The sequence below is a fragment of the Lytechinus variegatus genome, chromosome 2 (assembly GCF_018143015.1).
Source record: "Lytechinus variegatus isolate NC3 chromosome 2, Lvar_3.0, whole genome shotgun sequence".
Classification (NCBI taxonomy): Eukaryota; Metazoa; Echinodermata; class Echinoidea; order Temnopleuroida; family Toxopneustidae; genus Lytechinus; species Lytechinus variegatus.
Window position 1 is genome coordinate 79,139,490 of NC_054741.1, and position 21,018 is coordinate 79,160,507.

The 21,018-nt window shown below is 37.4% G+C and overlaps 1 protein-coding gene across 1 annotated transcript in view; it reads right to left on the reverse strand.

Annotated features, from left to right (window-relative positions):
- Positions 1–1,334: 1,334 nt before the first annotated feature.
- Positions 1,335–21,018, reverse strand: part of LOC121409169 (transmembrane protein 132E-like) — a 35,068-nt gene continuing 15,384 nt past the window's right edge. The window contains exons 2-10 of the mRNA XM_041601015.1: positions 19,426–19,575; positions 11,063–11,246; positions 10,141–10,284; positions 9,419–9,624; positions 7,252–7,382; positions 6,858–7,018; positions 4,200–4,394; positions 3,533–3,670; positions 1,335–3,187 (exon numbers count right to left, since the gene is read on the reverse strand). Coding sequence (XP_041456949.1) covers positions 2,000–3,187; positions 3,533–3,670; positions 4,200–4,394; positions 6,858–7,018; positions 7,252–7,382; positions 9,419–9,624; positions 10,141–10,284; positions 11,063–11,246; positions 19,426–19,575 — 2,497 coding nt within the window. The 3' untranslated portion in view covers positions 1,335–1,999. The remainder of the gene's footprint in view (positions 3,188–3,532; positions 3,671–4,199; positions 4,395–6,857; positions 7,019–7,251; positions 7,383–9,418; positions 9,625–10,140; positions 10,285–11,062; positions 11,247–19,425; positions 19,576–21,018) is intronic.

The following is a 21,018-nucleotide window of genomic DNA, read 5'->3' on the forward strand; positions in this document are numbered from 1 at the left end:
TGAACATAGAATCTATTTTTGTACTGTATATGCTTAAAGGATGATCTTATTATTTGATATTAAGTAATATCATGGACATCCATTCCATACAAGTTGGTATTTAACAGTGCTTGCTGTTAGATAAAATTACAGTATTTGCTGAAACTATACCGATATTTATTGAATTCCCTACAAGGTCAAACAATTTATATTTGAATACATTTGGCAGAATTTGGCAGAATATTAGAAATAAATTTGTCCATAGGCAGCACTTGTCTCTAACTGTTCTTAACACAGCCGTAGAATGAGTTACATAGTAGGTTAACACATAATCAAATGCACTACTAGTAAGTGCTGAATGCAAAATATACAAATATCTGTTTAAAACACAGAACAATTATTCATATAGATTTTGGTCAATCAAATGTATTTGACTGCATTGGCAAACATGCATTATGTACATTATATTAAAATTCTTTGAATCATTTTCTTCACAGTCACTTCATGAAAATTAGAATATGCAATCACAATGTATGACACAGATAGTTATGCACACTTGATTCGCTGTACACACAATGTACATTGAAAACAGACACATACACCCATATCCACACTTTCATACACAGACTCACATAATTGTTAAATGTCTGCAAAAAGAAAAATGCAATTTAACTCTTTCAAATGAAAATAACATTGATATGCTTCCTTTCACATAGGAAAGATATTTTGATTCATAACAAATTACAGAAAATAACTTTAAAGTTTTAGCACAAACAGAATTGGTGGGAGGATTATTGGGGTTTTAGTTTTTACAATGGTATCAAAGGAAAGTAGTCGCAGCAAACAATGATTTGATGACAAATCAAGGTGGTCACCATATATTCTGGATCTAGCTCTAGTTTATTTACATATACCTAACTGTGTATAATCATGAAATATAAGCTGATAAACGATCACCATGGAGATCACCAACAAAGCTAATCACATATGGGACAAGGCATTTTCATTGCTTGAGAAAAAAAACAAGATACATGTATCTGGCTGGAATACCATGTTTGTTTTGTCAAATTTTCAGCAATAACACATTTTGTACTAGAATTCTTTGGCACACATGAACACTTGGAATTCTGTCCAGAATCATTTTCACATTATTACCACAACTGCCGTTTATAGTTTCGAAAGTAAGAGAGGAGTCCAGAGATGGGCAAGAACAAATTTGTTGTTTGCGTATTGAGAGGTGGCAAAGTGATCAAGTGAGGGTGTAACAAATGAAGCTGTTTTGTGTAAGAAATGACATCAAGCAATAGTATGCCATTCTTGCATAACACATGTCTCATTTTTCTTTTTTAAAAAAGATATTAATACCCTAAATTTTATCTTTAGGTACAACAATGTTTTGTGCATACAAGGAACAAAGCCTACCAGTAAGTGAGTAACTTGAAATATTTATGAGTTATTGGACTAGTGCTACTCACCTTGGACAAACATCTTGTCCCATCTCTTTGAGTATTTTATCAATATTTCACTGCATTGATATACAAATTTATTTGTTTTAAATCTTTCTCTTTTGGGCTTTTCTTCTTATGTTACATAATTCATAACTCATTTACATACATTTTCATGTGAATGAATTTTTTTGGCAAGGTTATTTCGTTTAAAAAAAAATTGTTTTAAAAAATACTAAGTTGTATATAATTAATGCTTTTGGCAGGAAATGCAATTTTAATCTAATGGCCATCTATTCTGTAAAGGGAAGAGACATGAAATATTTTCCACATTCAATGCAATTTAGATCAATTCATTACTGACTTTGTGAGTTTCATTACTATGAAACCAAAAATAACATATCCAGTGGTGACTTCTACAAAAAGCAGTGTACTATATTCATAACTTTAATGAAGTCTCATCTAATGAGTTGTGCTTTTCAAACATTTCTTGCTTTCATAATTAACATAAATGACAAGGTTGTATGAGGACATCAACATATGTAGTTATGTGGGCATTACCACATACACAGCTGCTACGTGCAACTCTCTTTCAAATTATCAAGATAGTTCAAGATTTGACTGAACTCCATTCCTTCAAGTCCTGATTTCAGCTGCATGCTGTCATCTGATGGATTCAGAGTTAGTCTAACATCACAAGAACTGTTAGACTGGTTGGTGTTTAATGATGGTGATGTGTCCTCTGGTATTGATTCTACATCATTGTCTTGAACTTTTTCAGTGACCAGATTTGTATCACTGCTTGCATTTTTATTTTCACTACTAGTTGAAGATGACTCCTCTGCATGTTGCGATGGCTCTTCGAGTCCCTCTAATGACCCATCCTCATTATCATCACCATCCATCACCACACCACAATCGACATCCTGCGACTCATTGCTGGCGCGATGCTCTTGAGGGACTTGCATTAACGATGTCTCCTCAATACCATGGCTACATATTCTTCGACCCTCCTCCGAGCTGTGTCTTTCAATGCTGACCTCACTTTCTGTGCCAATAGCTTCATCACGGCTACTCCCTTCCTCTTCATCCTTGTGTCTTAGAGGGATGTTCTCAGCAGGGTCCATGTGGTAGCGTGGATGTTCTTCTTGCATGCCAAACATGACCCAGTTCTGAGGGTAAGGGACTGACTGGTGTGTCTTTGGAATCCTCTTGGCCCTTCGGTACTTTGCCATGAACATCACACAGTTCACCATGAAGGCTAGAATGGCTAAGCTGAAAACACTAAGCAGGACATACATCCCAATTTCAATGCCTGACAGTGGATCATCATCACTGCTTGATCCATTACTTTCCCCATCAAAAGGAGCTACCGTCGAGGATTCTGTCTCATCATTTCGGTGTGCACCCGGTCCCATGGGATATATGTTACTGAAGTCAACGTCCAGCGGAATTGAAGAAATAACACTTGAATCTTTCTTTCCAGTATCCACAAGGTCAAAGTTCACCCTCACAATCCCATAATCCACCATTCCTGGCACTCTGGTTAGACTCCTCCACAAGCTGTTTGTGCCAGATGGTAAAGAGGTAGCATCATTATTAATCAGGCCCGAGTACTTGGGATTATTGAAGGTCACATTGACAGGGATCAGGTCATAGACGATAGCATTGCTACGACGACGCTTCATGCATGGTTTTGGTAGAGAAATCTCTAACATGATAGATGTGCTACCCTCTCCCATGGCGATTAAACCAGGATATGCCTGTAGAGGTATAAACAAAAACATACAGATCTGTCACATACAAAAACACAAGATGATTTCCTAGAGAGAACAAAATATTTTCTAATATCAATGCCTCATTCTCAATGTTACTTAATTGGTTTGGAGTTGAGTCCACTAGATTATACACAAGGGATTAAATGTGCACACACATTCTTTTAGAGTTTGAAGTCACAGTAACAAAGACCATTTATCCACTGGAAAGACAGCAAACTATCGGTGATATTATGTAATCTCAAATCACCCACTTTCTCTTTTCATCTTCCTCTTCTTATTCTAGGTGTGCACTTGTCATGATTGACAGAGTTAATGGAATTATCTTCTTACCTGCATGGAATCTGGACTTTCCAGGATGATATGTGGATCCAGGGTTGTTATAGCAACAGTGTAATCATTAACATCAACATCCTGAAGTGCCAGGTTTGTTCCGTCATCAAATATCATAACTGTATCCAAGACAGCTTCCTAAAAATCAACATTAAAGAAAATATCATAGCATAAATAAGAACATACTATACAATATTAAAGATTGGACTTATTAGATGAAATAAAGTGGATTCACCTAAAGCGATCCCTTTCTTTGTAAAAAAAAACAAAAACACATCACACACATTGACTATTCAAATTCTGATACACAGATACATTTTGCGAAATCAAGAAAATGGTTAATCTTTTTTGACCAATCATTCCAAACAATCTTATTTGGTAAAAAGTACCAAAAGTACACTTTCTATTAGAACACAATAAACCAATCAATCAAAAACGAAAAATAAATCCTACCTCTAAAATAAATAATCAAAACAAAATTAACACTTGTAATTAGTGGACTTGGAGAATAATTTCTTTTAAAACTACGTTTGTTATCAAATTACAGAAAACATAAAATCCTGGGATATTCTTAAGATTTATATTGATTCATGAAAAGTTTATTTGCAAAGAGTGCGCTGGATGCAAATTAACTTGTCAATAATTTCCAAATCTTGATTTTCCTTACCTGATGTTCAACAAAGAGGTCATTCAATGCAGTGATGCTAGCCATTTTGACTTTTGACCCTTGACCTATTACATCATGTACATCAAGGGTCATACCAGATACCAAGGTGACCCTCATGTTTGCGATATTGACCTTGTCTGCTGCCACCATCAGGGGAGATTCACCTAGGATCTCTTTTGTTCTTGGGTTCATTACCTGCATTTAGAACATTATATATCAAAGGTTTAATGACAATAATTTAAAAACAAGTCTATCAAATCAAGCTTATCCTTCAAAGATGAATATGAAAAAAAAAAACAAGCTAATTTTTCCATTATCATAAGAGCATGCTATTTTCAGGTATATAAAGAACTGTGGTCTTGCAACTTTGTCCTCGACCCTAAAATCTAATCAGACTCCCATATGCAAACATTAGCAAACTTTGAAGTTGAACGCTGAAATAGTTACATGTAGTTAGCGAAATAACGACAACATATTTCTGGCAATTCCGGGTATATAGTGACCTCTGTGATTTTTTTACCTTGATACCCCCAAAACTAATCAGATCATTTTCACTCCAATATGCGTACTGGGGCTAGGTTTTAAAGTTTATTTTTCAAACGATTCTTCAGTTATCGCAAGAAAAAACAGACATACCAATAACCATATTACAAACTGCCCCTGCCAACCACCTATGAAATAGTATAGCCCAAATTCACAAAAGTGGTTTTGAACATGAAAATTTGACTCATTAAAGGGGAAGTTCACCCTGACAAAAAGTTTATTGTACAAATAGCAGAAAAAATAATAAAAAATATTGCCGAAGGTTTGAGAAAAATTCATAAAATAATTAAAAAGTTATTAGAATTTCAATTATTTGATTTGTGACGTCATATGCGAGCAGCATTCCTACATAGCGAATGGTAAAAAATCAATGAAATGTCATTTTCTCAGAAAATTGAAAATGGTTTTCACTGTAACTTTTGTATATCAATAGACAAATCATTTCACACCCGATCATGAAAAGAAAACAAAATTAAGTCATCAGGAACCATACAAAATTTGAAATTCATACATTTTATATTACATAACACATGGGGCAGCTGCTCGTTTATGACGTCACAAATCCAAAATTTTGAACTCTAATAACTTTCTTACTCTTTAACAGATTTTCCTCAAACCTTCACCAATATTTTTTACTACTTTTTCTGCTATTTTTATAAAAAAGTTTTCTTCAGGGTGAACTTCCCCTTTAATGCACTTTATCTTAGTAACAAGCATTGATTAAAAGAAACCAAAACCAAAGAAGAGAAGCAATCTTATTGGAAAGAGTAAAATGAGAGGAACAATTTAAAAAAAGTTTCATCAAAATCGGTTATGAAATAAGCAAGTTATGGACGATTAAAAAGTCCTGTTGTACTTACTATGTGGATCCTCAAATTAGCAAACGTGCTTCAAAATGGCTTATTTTGTGGACAACTCTTCATTTGTTTTGTACACATATTTTCAGATTTTCCCCTTTATTTTACATATTTCATATCATCTCCTGACCTTGACATATATGGTTTGGATTATATCTTCCCATATATATATATGTATATATATGTTGTACTCAGAAGGAGGCAAGATGCAATTTGAAAGATAATGAGGAAAATCTGAAAAGTTGTGTACAAAACAAATAGAGAGTTGTCCACAAAATCAGCCATTTTGAAGCATGTTTGCCAATTTGAGGATGCCCATAGAAAGTACAACTAGAGTTTTCAAACTCCCATAACTTGCTTATTTCATAACCGATTTTGATGAAACTTTTTTTAAATTGTTCCTCTCATTTTACTCTTTCCAATAAGATTACTTCTCTTCTTGGGGTTTTGGTTTCCTTTAAGTCCACTGTGATAAAAACATGCGTTCATTTCTAGATGCTTCTAACATATATATGGTTAATTGAGCATAGTTAATGCATAAAATCTGCAGAATCCAGCGATTCAAAACCACCTTTGTGACTATGGGCCAACCAATAGGTACCTACATCATTTATCTAATCCATTTCCATTGATGAGTGGATACCATGCGCGACCATGGGGTCCCGAAAAGCACCCTAAACAAGTATTTTCCATATTCTGAAAATGCACGCCTTAACAAGTATTGGCACTTGAAAACCTACCCTTGACAAGTATTGGGAGCAACAGCAAGTATCCCTGAATTGAACGCCCAAACAAGTACAGCAACTCGATATTTTAACTGTTATATGTCACGGACGTCGGTTTTACCTTTACCTATATCATTGGATTTAGCACGGCCCAACCTCCAACACCTTGCGAAAATCGGACTCTAAACACGTAGTATTGACTGTTGGGGCAAAAAACATTTTAGTCTTTTTACCCTCGCAAATTTGACCCTAAACATGTAGCTTTCCTAGCGAAATAGATACCCTTTTTTCATTATTTTAGTGTTTTTGACACCCTTATCACGTAACATGCCCTATCTTGAAAAAGACAACCTTTTTACATGTTTTTGAGGTCGCTTATGGTATCCACTCATCAATGTAAGTGGCTCCCCCTGTCAAGGATGACCCATTCAGCAAAGCAGTTTGTATGTTATGTCAATCCTGTTGTTGGTAAAGGGATGACACAAATTGCATTCATTTACTTTTTGTACCAATCAATGAACTCAATAAATTACCTCAATTTGTGTGTTTCCAGGAGACTTGGCAATGATCTTTGTTCCCTCTATTCTGGCAATGGAACGATCCGCAACCTTGATTTGATTCTTCACAAGATGAGTAATGGACTGTTCCATATCCTCTCCAAATAGGTAAATCCTCTTTCCATCAGGTCGGGATACTGTCAAAAGAAGGATGTTGTACATTCATACTTCCACATTACACATACATTGATATTTAACATTCAGCAAAATGGTAAATGGCTTTAATATCTCACAGCCGCATTTCCCAAATGCAACAAACACTTCAGGCCTGTACCAAAATCTTATCTTTTATGTTAAAGTGCCTCAATCTGAATTTTACTAATGTTGTCTTCATTTTCTGCTTATAAGCTAACTTGAGGTATTGACTTACCAGAGTTTGCATTGGGTGCATAAAACCTTGTATAGACAGTAATCTTGGCTTGTTGGTATCTGAGGTGGCATGTATTCTTTTTACTTGTCTCCCCATCTCCATTCAACATCTTCTCTGGTTCTAGAATTCCTCTAAATGATGGATAAGCGAGGGTGAAAAATCAGACACATATTAATTAAATTGTATTTTCAATTCATACAATTACACCCAGAAAATTATTATTATGGGCATTGTGAATAAATACAATCATTACTTAAATTTGATTGTAACTATTTCATACAGAAAATGCTAAAGAGTAACAGTTATGGCCCTAGTTGTGATGGCACTGGTTCAATTTACTCAATATGAGAGTAGCGTTACCTTTATCATATGAAACATGAATATTCATGAGCACAATCGATTTGATCAATCATACTACCCAAATTTAAGTCATGCCCTTATCACCCAGCCCAAATTTTTCTGTGTGTTGTTACAATTATAGATAACTGGCAGAGTCCTTATCTTTTATCACTTTCTGAAGTTTAAGAAGAAAGTTGTATCAAATTTGCAATTGAGCCATTCTACGTCATCAAGAATACTCATCAGAACAGAGTGGGTATAGCATTAATCTACCGTAAGTAACGGTCTATTAACCGCACCTTTATCTCGGCGGGATAGAAGCAAAAGTCGGGGGTGCGGTTTATACACGATGACGGGTCTGAGCCAGCCCGTCGTAACCCCTCCTGTACATGTACCATGTCTGCCATTTCACAACACATCGAGTGGCCGGGCATAGCCGCCCAGGCAATGTCGTTTAGAGGGGTATGAGCCGCGGGTAATGGGAAGCAATTATTACGATCTTAATCAAATATTGTCCATAACAAACGCACCCACCTTCATGACACTAATTTTGACTTTATTCTCGATTCAAAGTAGCAAAGTTCCCTGGCTAAGTTCATAGAAATGCAAAGCATACTCGGTAATATTTTGTCACAGCTGAGCGAGAGTTGAGTGAGCTTAGAGCTTGCGTTGTAATGTGGTTATAGTGCGACTTAAGCTGGCGCCATTCAAAGGCCCGTTTTGCGCCAGCTTATTTTTTTCTTTCCTGTTTGCTTTTCATAAGATACCATGTACACCACGCACGAGAGAGACGGCACGAAGCCATAAAAAACAACTGGAAAAAATGCCAATTTCTTTGTTTCTTGAACCTTCCTGTAATCCCGTATCCAAAATTCATGCTAAGACATCGAATGCTAGACAAATTGTGAAAGTGATTGTGAGGTTGTGATGCAAGAAATGTGAATGTTTCTTCCTCCTACACCGGGGAAAGACACAGATCATAATTGGATAAGAGGGATAATATGTACTGGTACCGTATCGTAGTTTTCAATGTACAAGAACGGCAGTGCTGTGTGTGTGTACACTGTGACTGGGAGGCGAGTGAGTGTGTAAGTGGCCAATATTGTCGGGACCTTTCTTTCTTGCTAACATTTGTAGATGAATTGATCAAGAACAGCAGATTTCCGCAAACTGGTAATCTCTTTGGATACTTTGAAATCTTTAACTTAGTTTTTGTCTCTTCGTACCTCAAATATGCATGTAAATGTGAGAATTTTTTTTCAAAGTCCAAAGTTGGGGGTGCGGTTAATACACGGGTGCAGTTTATAGTCTGTTACTTACTGTACATAGATAAAAGCTATCCCTATTTGTGGAGCATTGTGGCCCAGTGGATAGGCTGCCGGACTTTAAAACAGAGGGTCGTGGGTTCAAATCCAGCCATGGCATAGTTTCCTTGAGCAAGAAATTAATCCACATTGTGCTGCACTCAACCCAGGTGAGGTGAATGGGTACCTGGCCGGAATTTATTCCTTGAAATGCCGAGCACGTGAAAGCTGCTTGAGCTACAGCCAGGGTAATAATATCCAAATCCTTTGGAAGTGCATAGAGGCGTTATTAATAATGTGTTATGCACTATACAAGAATGAACTATTTCTCTTATTATTTGAACTAGTTTGTATTTTAAATTCATATCTGTAAAACTCTCATCCCATGCTTGAGTAGCACTATGCACACAGGGCCAAAGCAAGGGAGGCACATTCAGCCACAGCCTGAGATGCACATGGGGAAGACTGGGTAGAAACGCTGGGTGTTGGTGGGGGGGGGGGGGGGAGGGGCAAGAGATACTTACCCATCCTGCCTCCCTCCTGCAACTTTCCATCCTCGGATAGTACTAAGCTTACTGTCAGAGATATCCAATCTCAGAGGCAGTTCTGGTACCCAGACGCTGAAGATGATGGTTGCTTGATGACCCTGCAAGCTCACCTGCACACTCGTGCTCTGTGAACCAGAAGTCTCTGTCCCATCTACATACACGTTAGCACAGCTACGGCGGACCTGGTCATAATATACCAAATTATACAGCATTACCAGAAATAAATGGAACAAATTCATCTTAACTCAATTTTTCCACATTCTTTGTTCTTCTATTTAACATGTTACAAAACTGAAATACATGGATACCTGTAAGATTGTCGATGCAGTAAATTTCAAAAGCAATTCATTAAAATGTGTACTCAAGTTCTTCATCTCAACTGCAAGATAACAAGTTTATTAAATCCTGCAAAATGTACTTAAGATTAAAAGGTAACAAAGATGGATATGAATAACTGAGGCAATGTCATCTAAAAGTGTCCAGGGTTTCTGCACTTTTTGGAAAATTTTGAAAAAATCTGGGAAGATTTTATGAGCACTTAATTTGTAGTGCAATAATAGCATATAAATCAAAATCAAATGAATTACATGTAAGATGTTTCTCTTTTATCTAAAGTAAATCAAGACTCAAGAGCAGTCATATACAAACATGCAAATAGACCTAATTGTGTACACGGCAGTTTAAAAGTTGATCCACACCTTCAAAATATCTGTATCTGCACTTCGACATCTGGCATGGCCTGCAGCATCCATGACATGACCCAGAAAGGTCACGACCTTGATGTCAAGGGTCACAGTCACCTCTTGACCTGTGAGCAGAGCAGTGTTTATAATACTCTGCCCCTGAGACACCAGGGAAAAATCAGAGAGATGGGAGGGGGGACAAAGGGGAAGATAGGTTAAGGGATAGACATGGGGGTAAGGAAGGAGGAGAGAGCGGTAGGAAGGAGTTAGGGAGCGACAATAGAGTGGAGGGATGGGTAGGGAATAAGGAAGAGGGGTAAAATTTGGAATAGTAAAATGGAGTAAGGAGAGATGAGTCGAGAGAGGGAGAGAAAAAAGATAAATTTAAGTAAACCTCCTAAACCACTAATTCCAATGCTCAAGCAAAACCATACTTGAACTTCACAAACAACTACAGCTTTTACAAATACAATGATGGATTCCAATGTTTTCAGTATGCATATAAATTCTACTTATTTCTTTATTGCGTTTTGGGCAAGGGGATGGATCATGTGAAAAAGTATGGTTTTGTCTGCAACTGAAGATAATTTTTTTCTTTCCTGCTCCAATAACACCTATAAACATGGATCCCCACCAAAAAAGGAAAATGATCAATGATAATGATATAATAACAAAAACAACAATAATGATGATAATAATAATATTAACGAACAATAATATAGTGCTCATGTTTGTATGCACACTCTTTGGGAGTATTTCATCAGAATTTTTGTCTGCCAAGTTCTCAAATCTGACAACTTTCCTTGATTTTGATTGGCTGAGAAGCACTGTTACTATGGTAACTGTCAGATAAAACAGGACATCTCAGATAAAGAGGCAAATAAGTCCTTTCCTGAAATAATACCCTGGCGCTTGACAATCTGAATATATTCCATACCTGTGGTATAGGCACTATAGCTTGTATCCAGTTATCAGAGACAACGGTGATGCTTGTGCTGAAGCGGGAAGCCCTGGCATCACCACGGAGATTGCAATCCACTCTCCAGTTGATGACACGGTGCGTGGCTGTGTCGTTCAGCACTTCAAATTCCATTACAAACACTAGAGGATTCTCCTCCGGGCTACATACAGAGAGAGAGAGAGAGAATGTGATATGAAGAACGTTTAACCCATCAAAATATACCAATATGCATTTATATAGCATTGTCGACACACAGAAAAAGTATGAGAAGTGGTTAATTGTGAACAAATAAAAATCAGAAAAAAAGAAGGGCTAAATGTACAATGTAGATTAGTTTCCATTCATTTCTATAAAATGCAGTTTCATTCACCAAACAGGCAGCCATGATTAATCTTTACCTTTAATCATCACTGGAATCAAACACAAACCTGAACGTGATGTTAGAATATTTTTGGGTTCCCTGAATTCTTTAGCGTTCACATTCCCTCTTGTTTTAAATTTCATCACCTGACACTTAGCAACAGATGGCGGGTGATCTTTTTAACTTTCTTCCCATTCAAGAGGATAGCTAGGTAAGCACCTACAGCTCTTTCACACCAGAGATATTACATTTCTACAACAAATATTTCAGAATCAATTCTACATGTATTTGGAGAGTAGTAGGTCCATGAACAAACTAAGGGGTTATTTTGTCAAAGAGACTGTTAAAACAGAATCAGAGTTTAGTAAATTTGTGAAAATTATTTTTTCTTTTTCATGTTGATGCAAATAAATGAATTGTATGCCAATGAAATAAGAACATTGCTTTCTTTTCTTGAATTTATTCTCTGAAATATAATCTATTTGAAAAATCTAGTTTCATTCATTAATTAATGAAGACAAGGTATCATTATCATACCTAGCTTGTATCATACAAATAATAACGACTGCTGTGATTATTTAGCCAATGAATGTTTATAGCTCAGATTAAAATCAGGAAATAAAGGGATATAATAAAAACCTGGTAGGAATTGGAAAAGAGCATTTGAAATCACATCACATTACCTACACTGTACAAAGTTTAACCAATTTGTGCTTGATAAATATGAGACAATGACACAGACCATATCGTTTTCTACACAAACTCAAATAGTATTGGTGAATAATTTATATTCAGGTGATTAAAAATGAAAATGGATATAAATCTGGTCAACAGCACAAAGTTTCTTTCTCTTTGATCTGCAAGACATAAAAATGGGGTTGTCTTTTATTGTCCCATAATTCCATACTCTATTATTTCCCTCCTTTATAAAGTATCCTTCTAAAAGTTCAGTCCCCTCACAGGTTGAGCAAATCAAAAACAGTACTTCTAGATCTATGACTGACCCTACTCTGATTTCCTCCAATCAGAAAATAACGACCGAATTCCAGAGTAAATTACTGTAACCACTGCAGTTGGAACTAGAGTCCGCAGTCGAGTAATTCATATGACCCCTTTATTTCATTATGTCCTCTAGAACCATCATATAGAGCTTCCACACGATTGTTTAAGCACCATTCTCATGACCAAACGTTGAACGCAGCATTTCAATATTACAGAACATCATTATTTGCCCAAGGCCAAAGCTTCAAATCATAATTTTCCATGTTCAAACTCACCAAGCAAACAGCAAGAATTTATGGAAAATAGTGGAATGAAATTAATTACTTAACAAAATAGAAAAAAGATATTGAAACCCAAGGTTCAAGAAATCTTAAAGTTGATATCTTTGTATATTTATCTTTATAATATTGATAACCTTCCATGTAAGGCTACATTATGTAATTACAATTATGAAATAAAATATTTGATTTTTTAATAAAGAACCCCTGTAACAAATAATGTGACTTATAAAGCGGCAAATCCACTCTGTAGAGTGCTCAAGGCGCATAAAGAGCTAAGAGTTAAATAAAAAAGTTTTTAGAAGATTTTTTAAAGTTTCGACAGAGGTCATTTTTTTATGTCTTCATGAAGGCTATTCCACAAAGTGGGCATGCAAAAGCAAATGATCTCCCCCTCCCCCCAGGTTTTTGAAACTTTTAGAATAACAAGGAAGCCATAAGTGGATGAGTGCAAAGACCTGCTTGGTCTGTAGTAATTGATAAATGAAAGACTGTATTGTGGTGCTAATCCAAGAATACTATGAAAAGCATCAAAATCTAGCTACCCATTTTGTGAGTTGTTTTTACAATCACCTCTTAAACATTGACTGAGTCATGTAGTTCAAATGATGTCATCAATGCAATTTAATCTCACTCTAATCATTCAAATATCAGCACCAGACTGTATTTTCACATTTTTAAATTTCCTGATTTTCCAGAGTAGGAAAATTTCATTTTTATCTGCATGTCAAGCATTCATGGCTGCTCCATGAAAAAATCCCTGCTATATGATACCTACATTATTACAGTAGCCTACACATATAAACGTGAGCATAATTAGAAAATATCTCAAAAGTGGATTTTTTCATGACATTCCCAAGTGGTGCGCTAGTGCCCTTTGGTAAGGCATTTATCCTCATTACCAGGTCCCTCAGAGAGGACCTTAAGCCGTTGGTCCCCTGGTTACTTGCTCACAGGCTTTAGTGCTTTCTTAGCAGTCAGGTAAAACAACCTCGTTATAACATGACTTTTCAGAAGATATTGAAACATTCCATGTTTTGAGACTCAGAATGTATTTATGATTTCCTGTTACTTGCAGAGAACTCCCTGAACTAGAAATGAACGCTTGAAAATGACAAAACGCTCATGTGAAAAGGCTCTGAAATCCTTTCACTCTGCACCTTGGCAGTGAGTAGAAATGAGAAAATAACAGATAGGAACAATAGAGAACATAGGGAGCATTGGTTGATGTGAATCCAGGAATCGTCGACTTCTTCACCTTGGCAGGTCAGAAAAACTGGCATAAAAATAAATGCGTAGTTGAAGTTTGACTGGAAAGTAGAATCACAGGTTTAAGACTTACAGGTTCAATACTCCATTTCATAGAAATGATTAAATAAATGTCACGATTATAAAAAAAACAATTTCATTCAATTCAAGTATTTTCTTTTGGTGTGAACCAGCTCTCAAACTGTGTTGTGGGTTATTTTGCAAGGTTCATGGCATTGCACTAGACCATGCTGAGAGGTCAAGAGTAGGAGGTCAATGAGCTCCACTCTCTTCCTAATCTCCAATACAAGTACCCCCCCCCTCTTTCTCTACATCTTCTTCCCCCCCCCATCAAGCCTATTCACCCTCTTATCGCATTCCTTAACTATATCCATCCATCCATCTCTTCCATTGGAATTTTCCTCCCTTTTCATCAATTTATCCTTTCCCTAGCTCTCTGTACTCCCATTGTCCTTGCACGGACCTTCACTCCTTTCCACATTTCCCCCTTCCCACATCTCCTTCATATCACACCATCTAATGTTTTCCTTTCCCTTCTCCCTTCCCCTACCCCCTTCTCAACCTGTACAACTCTGCATCCCTACCTCACCCCTATCCCCATCTCCCCTCTCGTCTATCGTCGTCTCTCTCATCTCCCAACGGTCATTTTTGATACTGCCTCACAAGCATGGCTCACATGACTCTAATTACGTTTCGCTGATTGCGGGGACTTAGGTTACGCCACAGGGAGAAAGCGAGATTTTCCACCTCTTTCTTCTCGGCCTGCTCAGGTCGTCTCGCTATTACCCAAACCCTTCATGGATACAGGTATTTTATGTGCTTTTGGCAACATCAGGGGAAAAAAACAAAACTGATAGTCTCCTTGAACTAGCCCGTGACATCTACTGCGCTCACATCATTCCAATAAGCCTAACTCTTCCTAAAAACAAAACAAACCCCAAAACTTTAATGATTTGTAGATGGCTTTCAAACTAAAAAAAATCATATTTAATCGGGTTTGTAAGGGAAAGAGAATGGCACTCTGGACTCATTCATTATTCAGTATAATTTAGGGCTTAATTCAAATAATCTAAGGCTGCTACTCAGACCACACTGCACATGCTCATAATAACTTTGGGAACTTACTCGGAAGAGGGCATGAATACAGAAAATATTTATTGGGTGTTTTGAGGCCTCAAGTTCTCACAAATATATAGGTATATTGGTGATCCAGTCAGTCTGAAAATACCCTGAATTACATGTATTTGGGATGGTCGTACTCATGACCCTCACCCTTAATTATTTGCAGATATTAAGCTTATCAGCAAAATGAAGAAATACATGACATTGGAAATAAATGATCTCCTATTCTCATGATTCGAGCCCAGCCATGCCAGCAGCACCTTACTCTGCTAGTACCCGGCCTGGCCTGGTTGATGTTACTTGGAGGCTGTTCTCATTACGTTTTCTAAAACTAGTTTACTGGAAACCGATTCAGGAAACCACTTTGGAAGATCGCTTTGCTAGCGTTCTCACTTGATCACACGAAAGTGGTTTTCAAAATCACTTCACGTAAATCGCTCTTGTTGCTATGGAAACGCTCTCAGTGGGGTGACACGTTTTGCGCGAAATTCGAAACCGCAGCATAGGCATTCTACACCTGTCGTGTGGAGTAGCGCGCTCAAAATGTGCGAAGATCGCTTCCCGAAGAACGATTGTGTCCTCACTTACGCTAAAACCACTTTTCCAATGCGAAGCGATCTTGAAAACTACATCGCGAGGTGGTTTTCCAAACTGGTTTGGAAGAGCGCTTCCAAGAGCGCTTCGACCGTTCTCACTTAGCGTTAAACTAGTTTCCACTAAACTAGTTTCCAGTAAACTAGTTTTAGGAACCAAGTGAGAACAGCCTCATAGTCTGCATAAGACTAACCGTATATTATTGCACAAGCCTCCTTGTTAGGGTGGTATATATCGGTCACTTTTCATGCTAAAACCTTACAAATGAAAGCCATTTGGCGACGAAATTATAAACTGAAGTTATCGAATGAATATCTCTAAAATAACATCATTTTTAAATGATCACCTGACAACTAGAACCCTTGCTTTTTTTTAATCACATGAATTGGAGCTGGTATTCCAGCTTTTAGGGTATATATGGGATCAAGGTGAAGCCTGCTTTCCCGCTTTTGGGTTTCAAAGAATTAATTGGCCTCATCATTCTTGGATATTGCTGTGCTCTATTTACCATTTTCCATTTGTGCTGTAATAAGGATAATGTGTCCTATAAAGAAGTGACTTTGCCCTTAAAATATTGAAATTTAAGGTCTTGAAAACCAACCTGGAAAACAACGTCCGTCCTACTTTAGTAATGTACCAATCCTTATCATGATGATGATCGCCATCAGTCGTCTGACTGCTTACCATGTAAAAACATTCTTTACCAATCTTGAGAGTTTGATAATCATATCAACCAAGACTTCAAACTAGAGTTGATGGTTGTTGGTTTTCTTTAGCTAGCTCATCCTAATTGTCAAAATGGTCGGAAAGATGCTAGAACCAAGACTAGCTGCTCCAGCAATAGTTCTCTTGTCAGTGACTCTCTTCCTCTATGCACTTGAAAACATATGGTTTCAGTTGAGAGTCATTCACAATTTTTTTGCTCCTCCATTGTAAAAAAAAAATCAATTCAATTTAGGGTATCAATCGAGAGCTTGACACACCTTTTCCCTCTCGCCGCCAATCTGAACTTCTGAACAGAAAAGAAAGAACACATTGATTTCTCATAGATACATTTTCTGTTCCTTCTCCCAGAATTTGATAGAAAAATTACATAAAAACTCCTACAGGTAAAACATCATCAAATAGCTTATGCCAGGATTGGGCTGGCAAAAAGTTTCTCAACAGGCGGTGCTGCACCAGCTCAAGTTTGCTCAATCTTAAAATTTTTATCCTGATCAGCCCTCTTCGCAATTAATCTTGAGATTCAAGAAACCCCATCTCCACCAGCGCAAGAAGAGCAATTCATGCTCAAGCGAGGCATTGATGCATTATGGTCTGACGCCATGAATAAATAATCCTGAATCAAATCGGAATTAGTGGGATAATTCGAAAATAGCACGCTATTTTGTAAATAATCCTTTTGCAATTTCGAGATCAATCCAGCGAACTATCGCGATGATTGCATCTCCATTACAAATAATCTTGAGATTGCTCAGATTTGAAAACTCGGGCTGGTGCAAACGGCCCTAATGCCACCAAAATATAGGCCATCTCAAATACAAGGTGCTCTAGGTGGTTTCAGACCATCTCGGAGTTAGCCAGTTCAAGGTATTTTGGCAGTGTGAAAGTACTTTCGCACAGATTTTTTTCAAGGTCGTAGGTAATCTGGCAGTGTGAAAGTAAATGACAGGAACTTTTAGCCCAGTGTGTAGTTGGGCATGGACACCTTGGGTGATTTTGAATCTCGCACCTTGCTTGCTAAACAGACCATACTGCAAATGCTTGTAACTTTGGGAACTTATCCCGAAGGGTATGTTTCGAGGTGGTGTGAATGCAAAAATGGTTAAAGGGTAGTTTTTAGCCTGAAAAAGTTCTTGTAATCTAACAGGGATTCTTGTGATCGAGGCAGTTTGAAACCATCTTTCTTCAATGTACCCTTCTCTTGTTAGCACCATAAACCAACCAAAAGTCGAAGCGATCTTGGAAACGATCTTCTAAACCAGTTCATAAAACCAACCCGCGATGTAGTTTTCAAGATCGCTTTGCTTTGTTTGTTACACTGGTTTTAGCGTGGGGAGACAACTGTTCTTCGGGACGCGATCTTCGCACATTTTGAGCGCGCTACTCTACACACTGTGTGTAGAATGCATACGCTGCAGTTTCAAATTTTGCACGAAACTTGTCACCCCAATGAGAGCATTCCCGTAGCAACAAGATCACTTTACGAGAAGTGATTTTAAAAAACACTTTCGGATGATCAAATGGGAACGCTAGCAAAGCGATCTTCCAAACTGGTCTCCTGAACCGGTTTCCAGTACACTAGTTTTTAAAAGTGTAATGAGAATGGGGTCTTGGCCTAATTTCTTGAACTGGCCTTCCCTTAAACCACTTTATACCCCTTTCATAAACCCAATTAAAATGAATTAGGCGGCTAATAGCAGCATAATTTCGTCGTAAAATTGGAGGAGGACAAGAGTTATCCGCATTACTCTGATGCTGCTATTATCCGCATAATAGCGGCATCGGGATAAGATTTTGAGTTTATGAACGCATTTCCAAATAATGCGGATAATTGCCATGGTGCGGTCACAAGGTCACCCTTTTCCAACACAACCGCATCGGAGGGGCGTGTCCAGTTGTCATGGCGATTATCCGCCTTTTTCAGGACGGGCGCTCGTAAAAATAATGCGGCTTATTTTCGGAGTTTATGAACGCAATTTTTATTGAATTATCCGCATTACTCTTAGGCGGCTATTTGGAGGATAGGTTTATGAAAAGGGTATTAGATCACTTCACTAGCATTCTCATCCACCTCTCCTGAACTGGTTTCTAGAACCACTTCACGTAAAGTGGTCTTGTTGCTATGGGAATGCTATTAGTGGGGTCACATATTTCACCAAAAAAAAAATGAAACCATCATGAAGGCGTAATCATTAGCATTCTACATACTGTGTGCACTGAGTGCGTACTGAGTATCACCCCAATATGCATACATGTATCATACTGCCAGGTCAAATTCGCTTTCTGGAGACCGGTTGAGGGAAAGCTGTTTAAAAACTACATTTACCCTTTTTACACAGGATTTTCTTAACCCCGGACTATCGCTAACCCTGTACTTTCCTTAACCCCGTACTATTTTTTTTCCTTTTCACACATGCCAAATTGTTATTGCTAACCCCGGATAAGGAATGCTTGCTTTTTACACACGAAACTCGCTAACCCCGAACTAGTGGTTTTTGTCGATCATTCATAGTACAAGTACTTCACTCGTACACTTTTTACACACGCTAAAATTTCCTTTTTCTAAATAGAACGGGGTTAAGCTTAGCCCACTTTCGTTTTACATTAGCGATCTTAACCCCGTACTATCGCTCTTAGCACCGCAATTGCTGGGATAACCCTGCTTTTTTGCAGGGCCAAATAATCCCGTACTATAGGTGGGGTTAGCCCACTTTGCAAAAATGCTGTGTAAAAAGAAAGTGGGCTAAGCTTAACCCCGTACTATAGGTGGGGCTAAATGGCAATTTAGCCCCATCTATAGTACGGGGTAAGGAAATTTTAGCCTGTGTAAAAAGGGTAATTGTGAGGTGGATTTCAAAACTGGTTTTGAAGACCACTTCAAGCGTTCTCATTACACATTAACCTGGTTTCCACTAAAAAAAAGTCTCACTCCATGTTGGGATGGCTAATGAGAAAAAAAAGAAAGAAAAGTGATAGTATCATAATGTTACCTTTCAGTGGTGAGAGTGTCCGAAGCAGATCTCATTCCCTCTGCTGTTACCATTGCAAAGGATTTCTGCTTGACCATAGACAGTGTATTCCAATCTTCGCCATCGGTAGACCTCACTGATACCGCAGCAATTCCCTCTCTCGCTTTAGCTCTGAAAAAAAGACAAAATCACATTAGATTTTCATCATTTCAATTCCAATCAGTTAAGATTAATGATACCCATGAAACGAAATGGGGCAAAACGAGAAACTGATGAGAACATTGTCCATGTGGTGGGAAAGGTCTTCAAAGAAATGGGTATCCAGCAAGATATACTCCTCAGTAATGCTCACCGCCTACCCCGCCGTGCTCAAGGCGGCACCCAACAGTCGCCAGAACCAGTCATCATCAGATTTGTCTCGATGATGGATCGAAACAAGGTCTTGAACGCCTACCAGCAGAGGACATCAAGAAGAGGAGACAAGACCCCTACGCAGTCACAACAATTCCCATGGAGATTCGTCGTAGATTTACCTCCTCAATTGAAAAAGCATCGATACCTACTCGAGAAAGAGGCCTACAGAATCCGTAAAGAGGAAAATAAGTCGACTAGAATCAGGCTGATTGGAGTCAAGTTGTATCTACAAACCAGAGAAAGGGGCTCAATCCACTCAGAATGGAAAACTGTGAATGGCTAGCTTTGCAGATTTACTCATCATCAAGTTTGGATCATTATACTTTTGACTTTCGGACTTTCCTGAAAAAAAAGAATCATCCCAAGCGGTTTATATTACCTTCATTTAACTTTGGACTACATCCATTCCATTTCTAGTGCTTGGTTTTCATTTTTTGAGTTCTTAATACATTACTTTTTCCATGTCATACTAAAGAAAGTAAGCACATGTTTTCAGATTTTTGCCTAAATGAACTGATGGGCAATGGAATGTTTTTGTTGTTGTTTATTACATGAAACAAAATGAATAGGCCTATTTTCCAGTACAAGATAACAATTTACCTGGATGATAACAAAACGTTTTGAAAAAATAGAAAAGAACTTGCAGGGGGTTTTTGTGCCAAAATGGAAAGGGCATAGAGAATACTTTAGTTTTTTATGAGACCCGGTATTAAAATTTAAAAAATCCTTTCTGCTTCTTTTGTACTGCTCAAATAAAGAAAATTGAGTGTTTTTATGTCATGGTTTTTATTCATAGCATGGATGATAAAGACTTAGTTGCTGCCTTTATACATGTAATATATATTTTTTATGCATCTCCAAAAAATAGAGATATCAAATAAGGAGGTGGTTAACCTTTGAAGGAAATTTTAATTTCATGTTTTTAAGGCCTTTAGAGTTGGTTAAACCTTTCAACATGTTCAAGACCTAATGATTTAAGGTTTTCAGTTATGTATTTGATATGAAAAAAATGTGGCTGTACTTTAAAATTTCTTTTATTTTTTTTTCTTTGTTTGTTTTTTTTTTGTTATTATTGGGTACTTTGTAATAATATGAAAGAAGACAAAGGAAGGAAAGTAATATAAAAGAAAGAACGTGAATAACGTGTAGCTCAAGTAAACTGGTATAGTTTTCACCAATGTTATTTGTATATCTATGGAA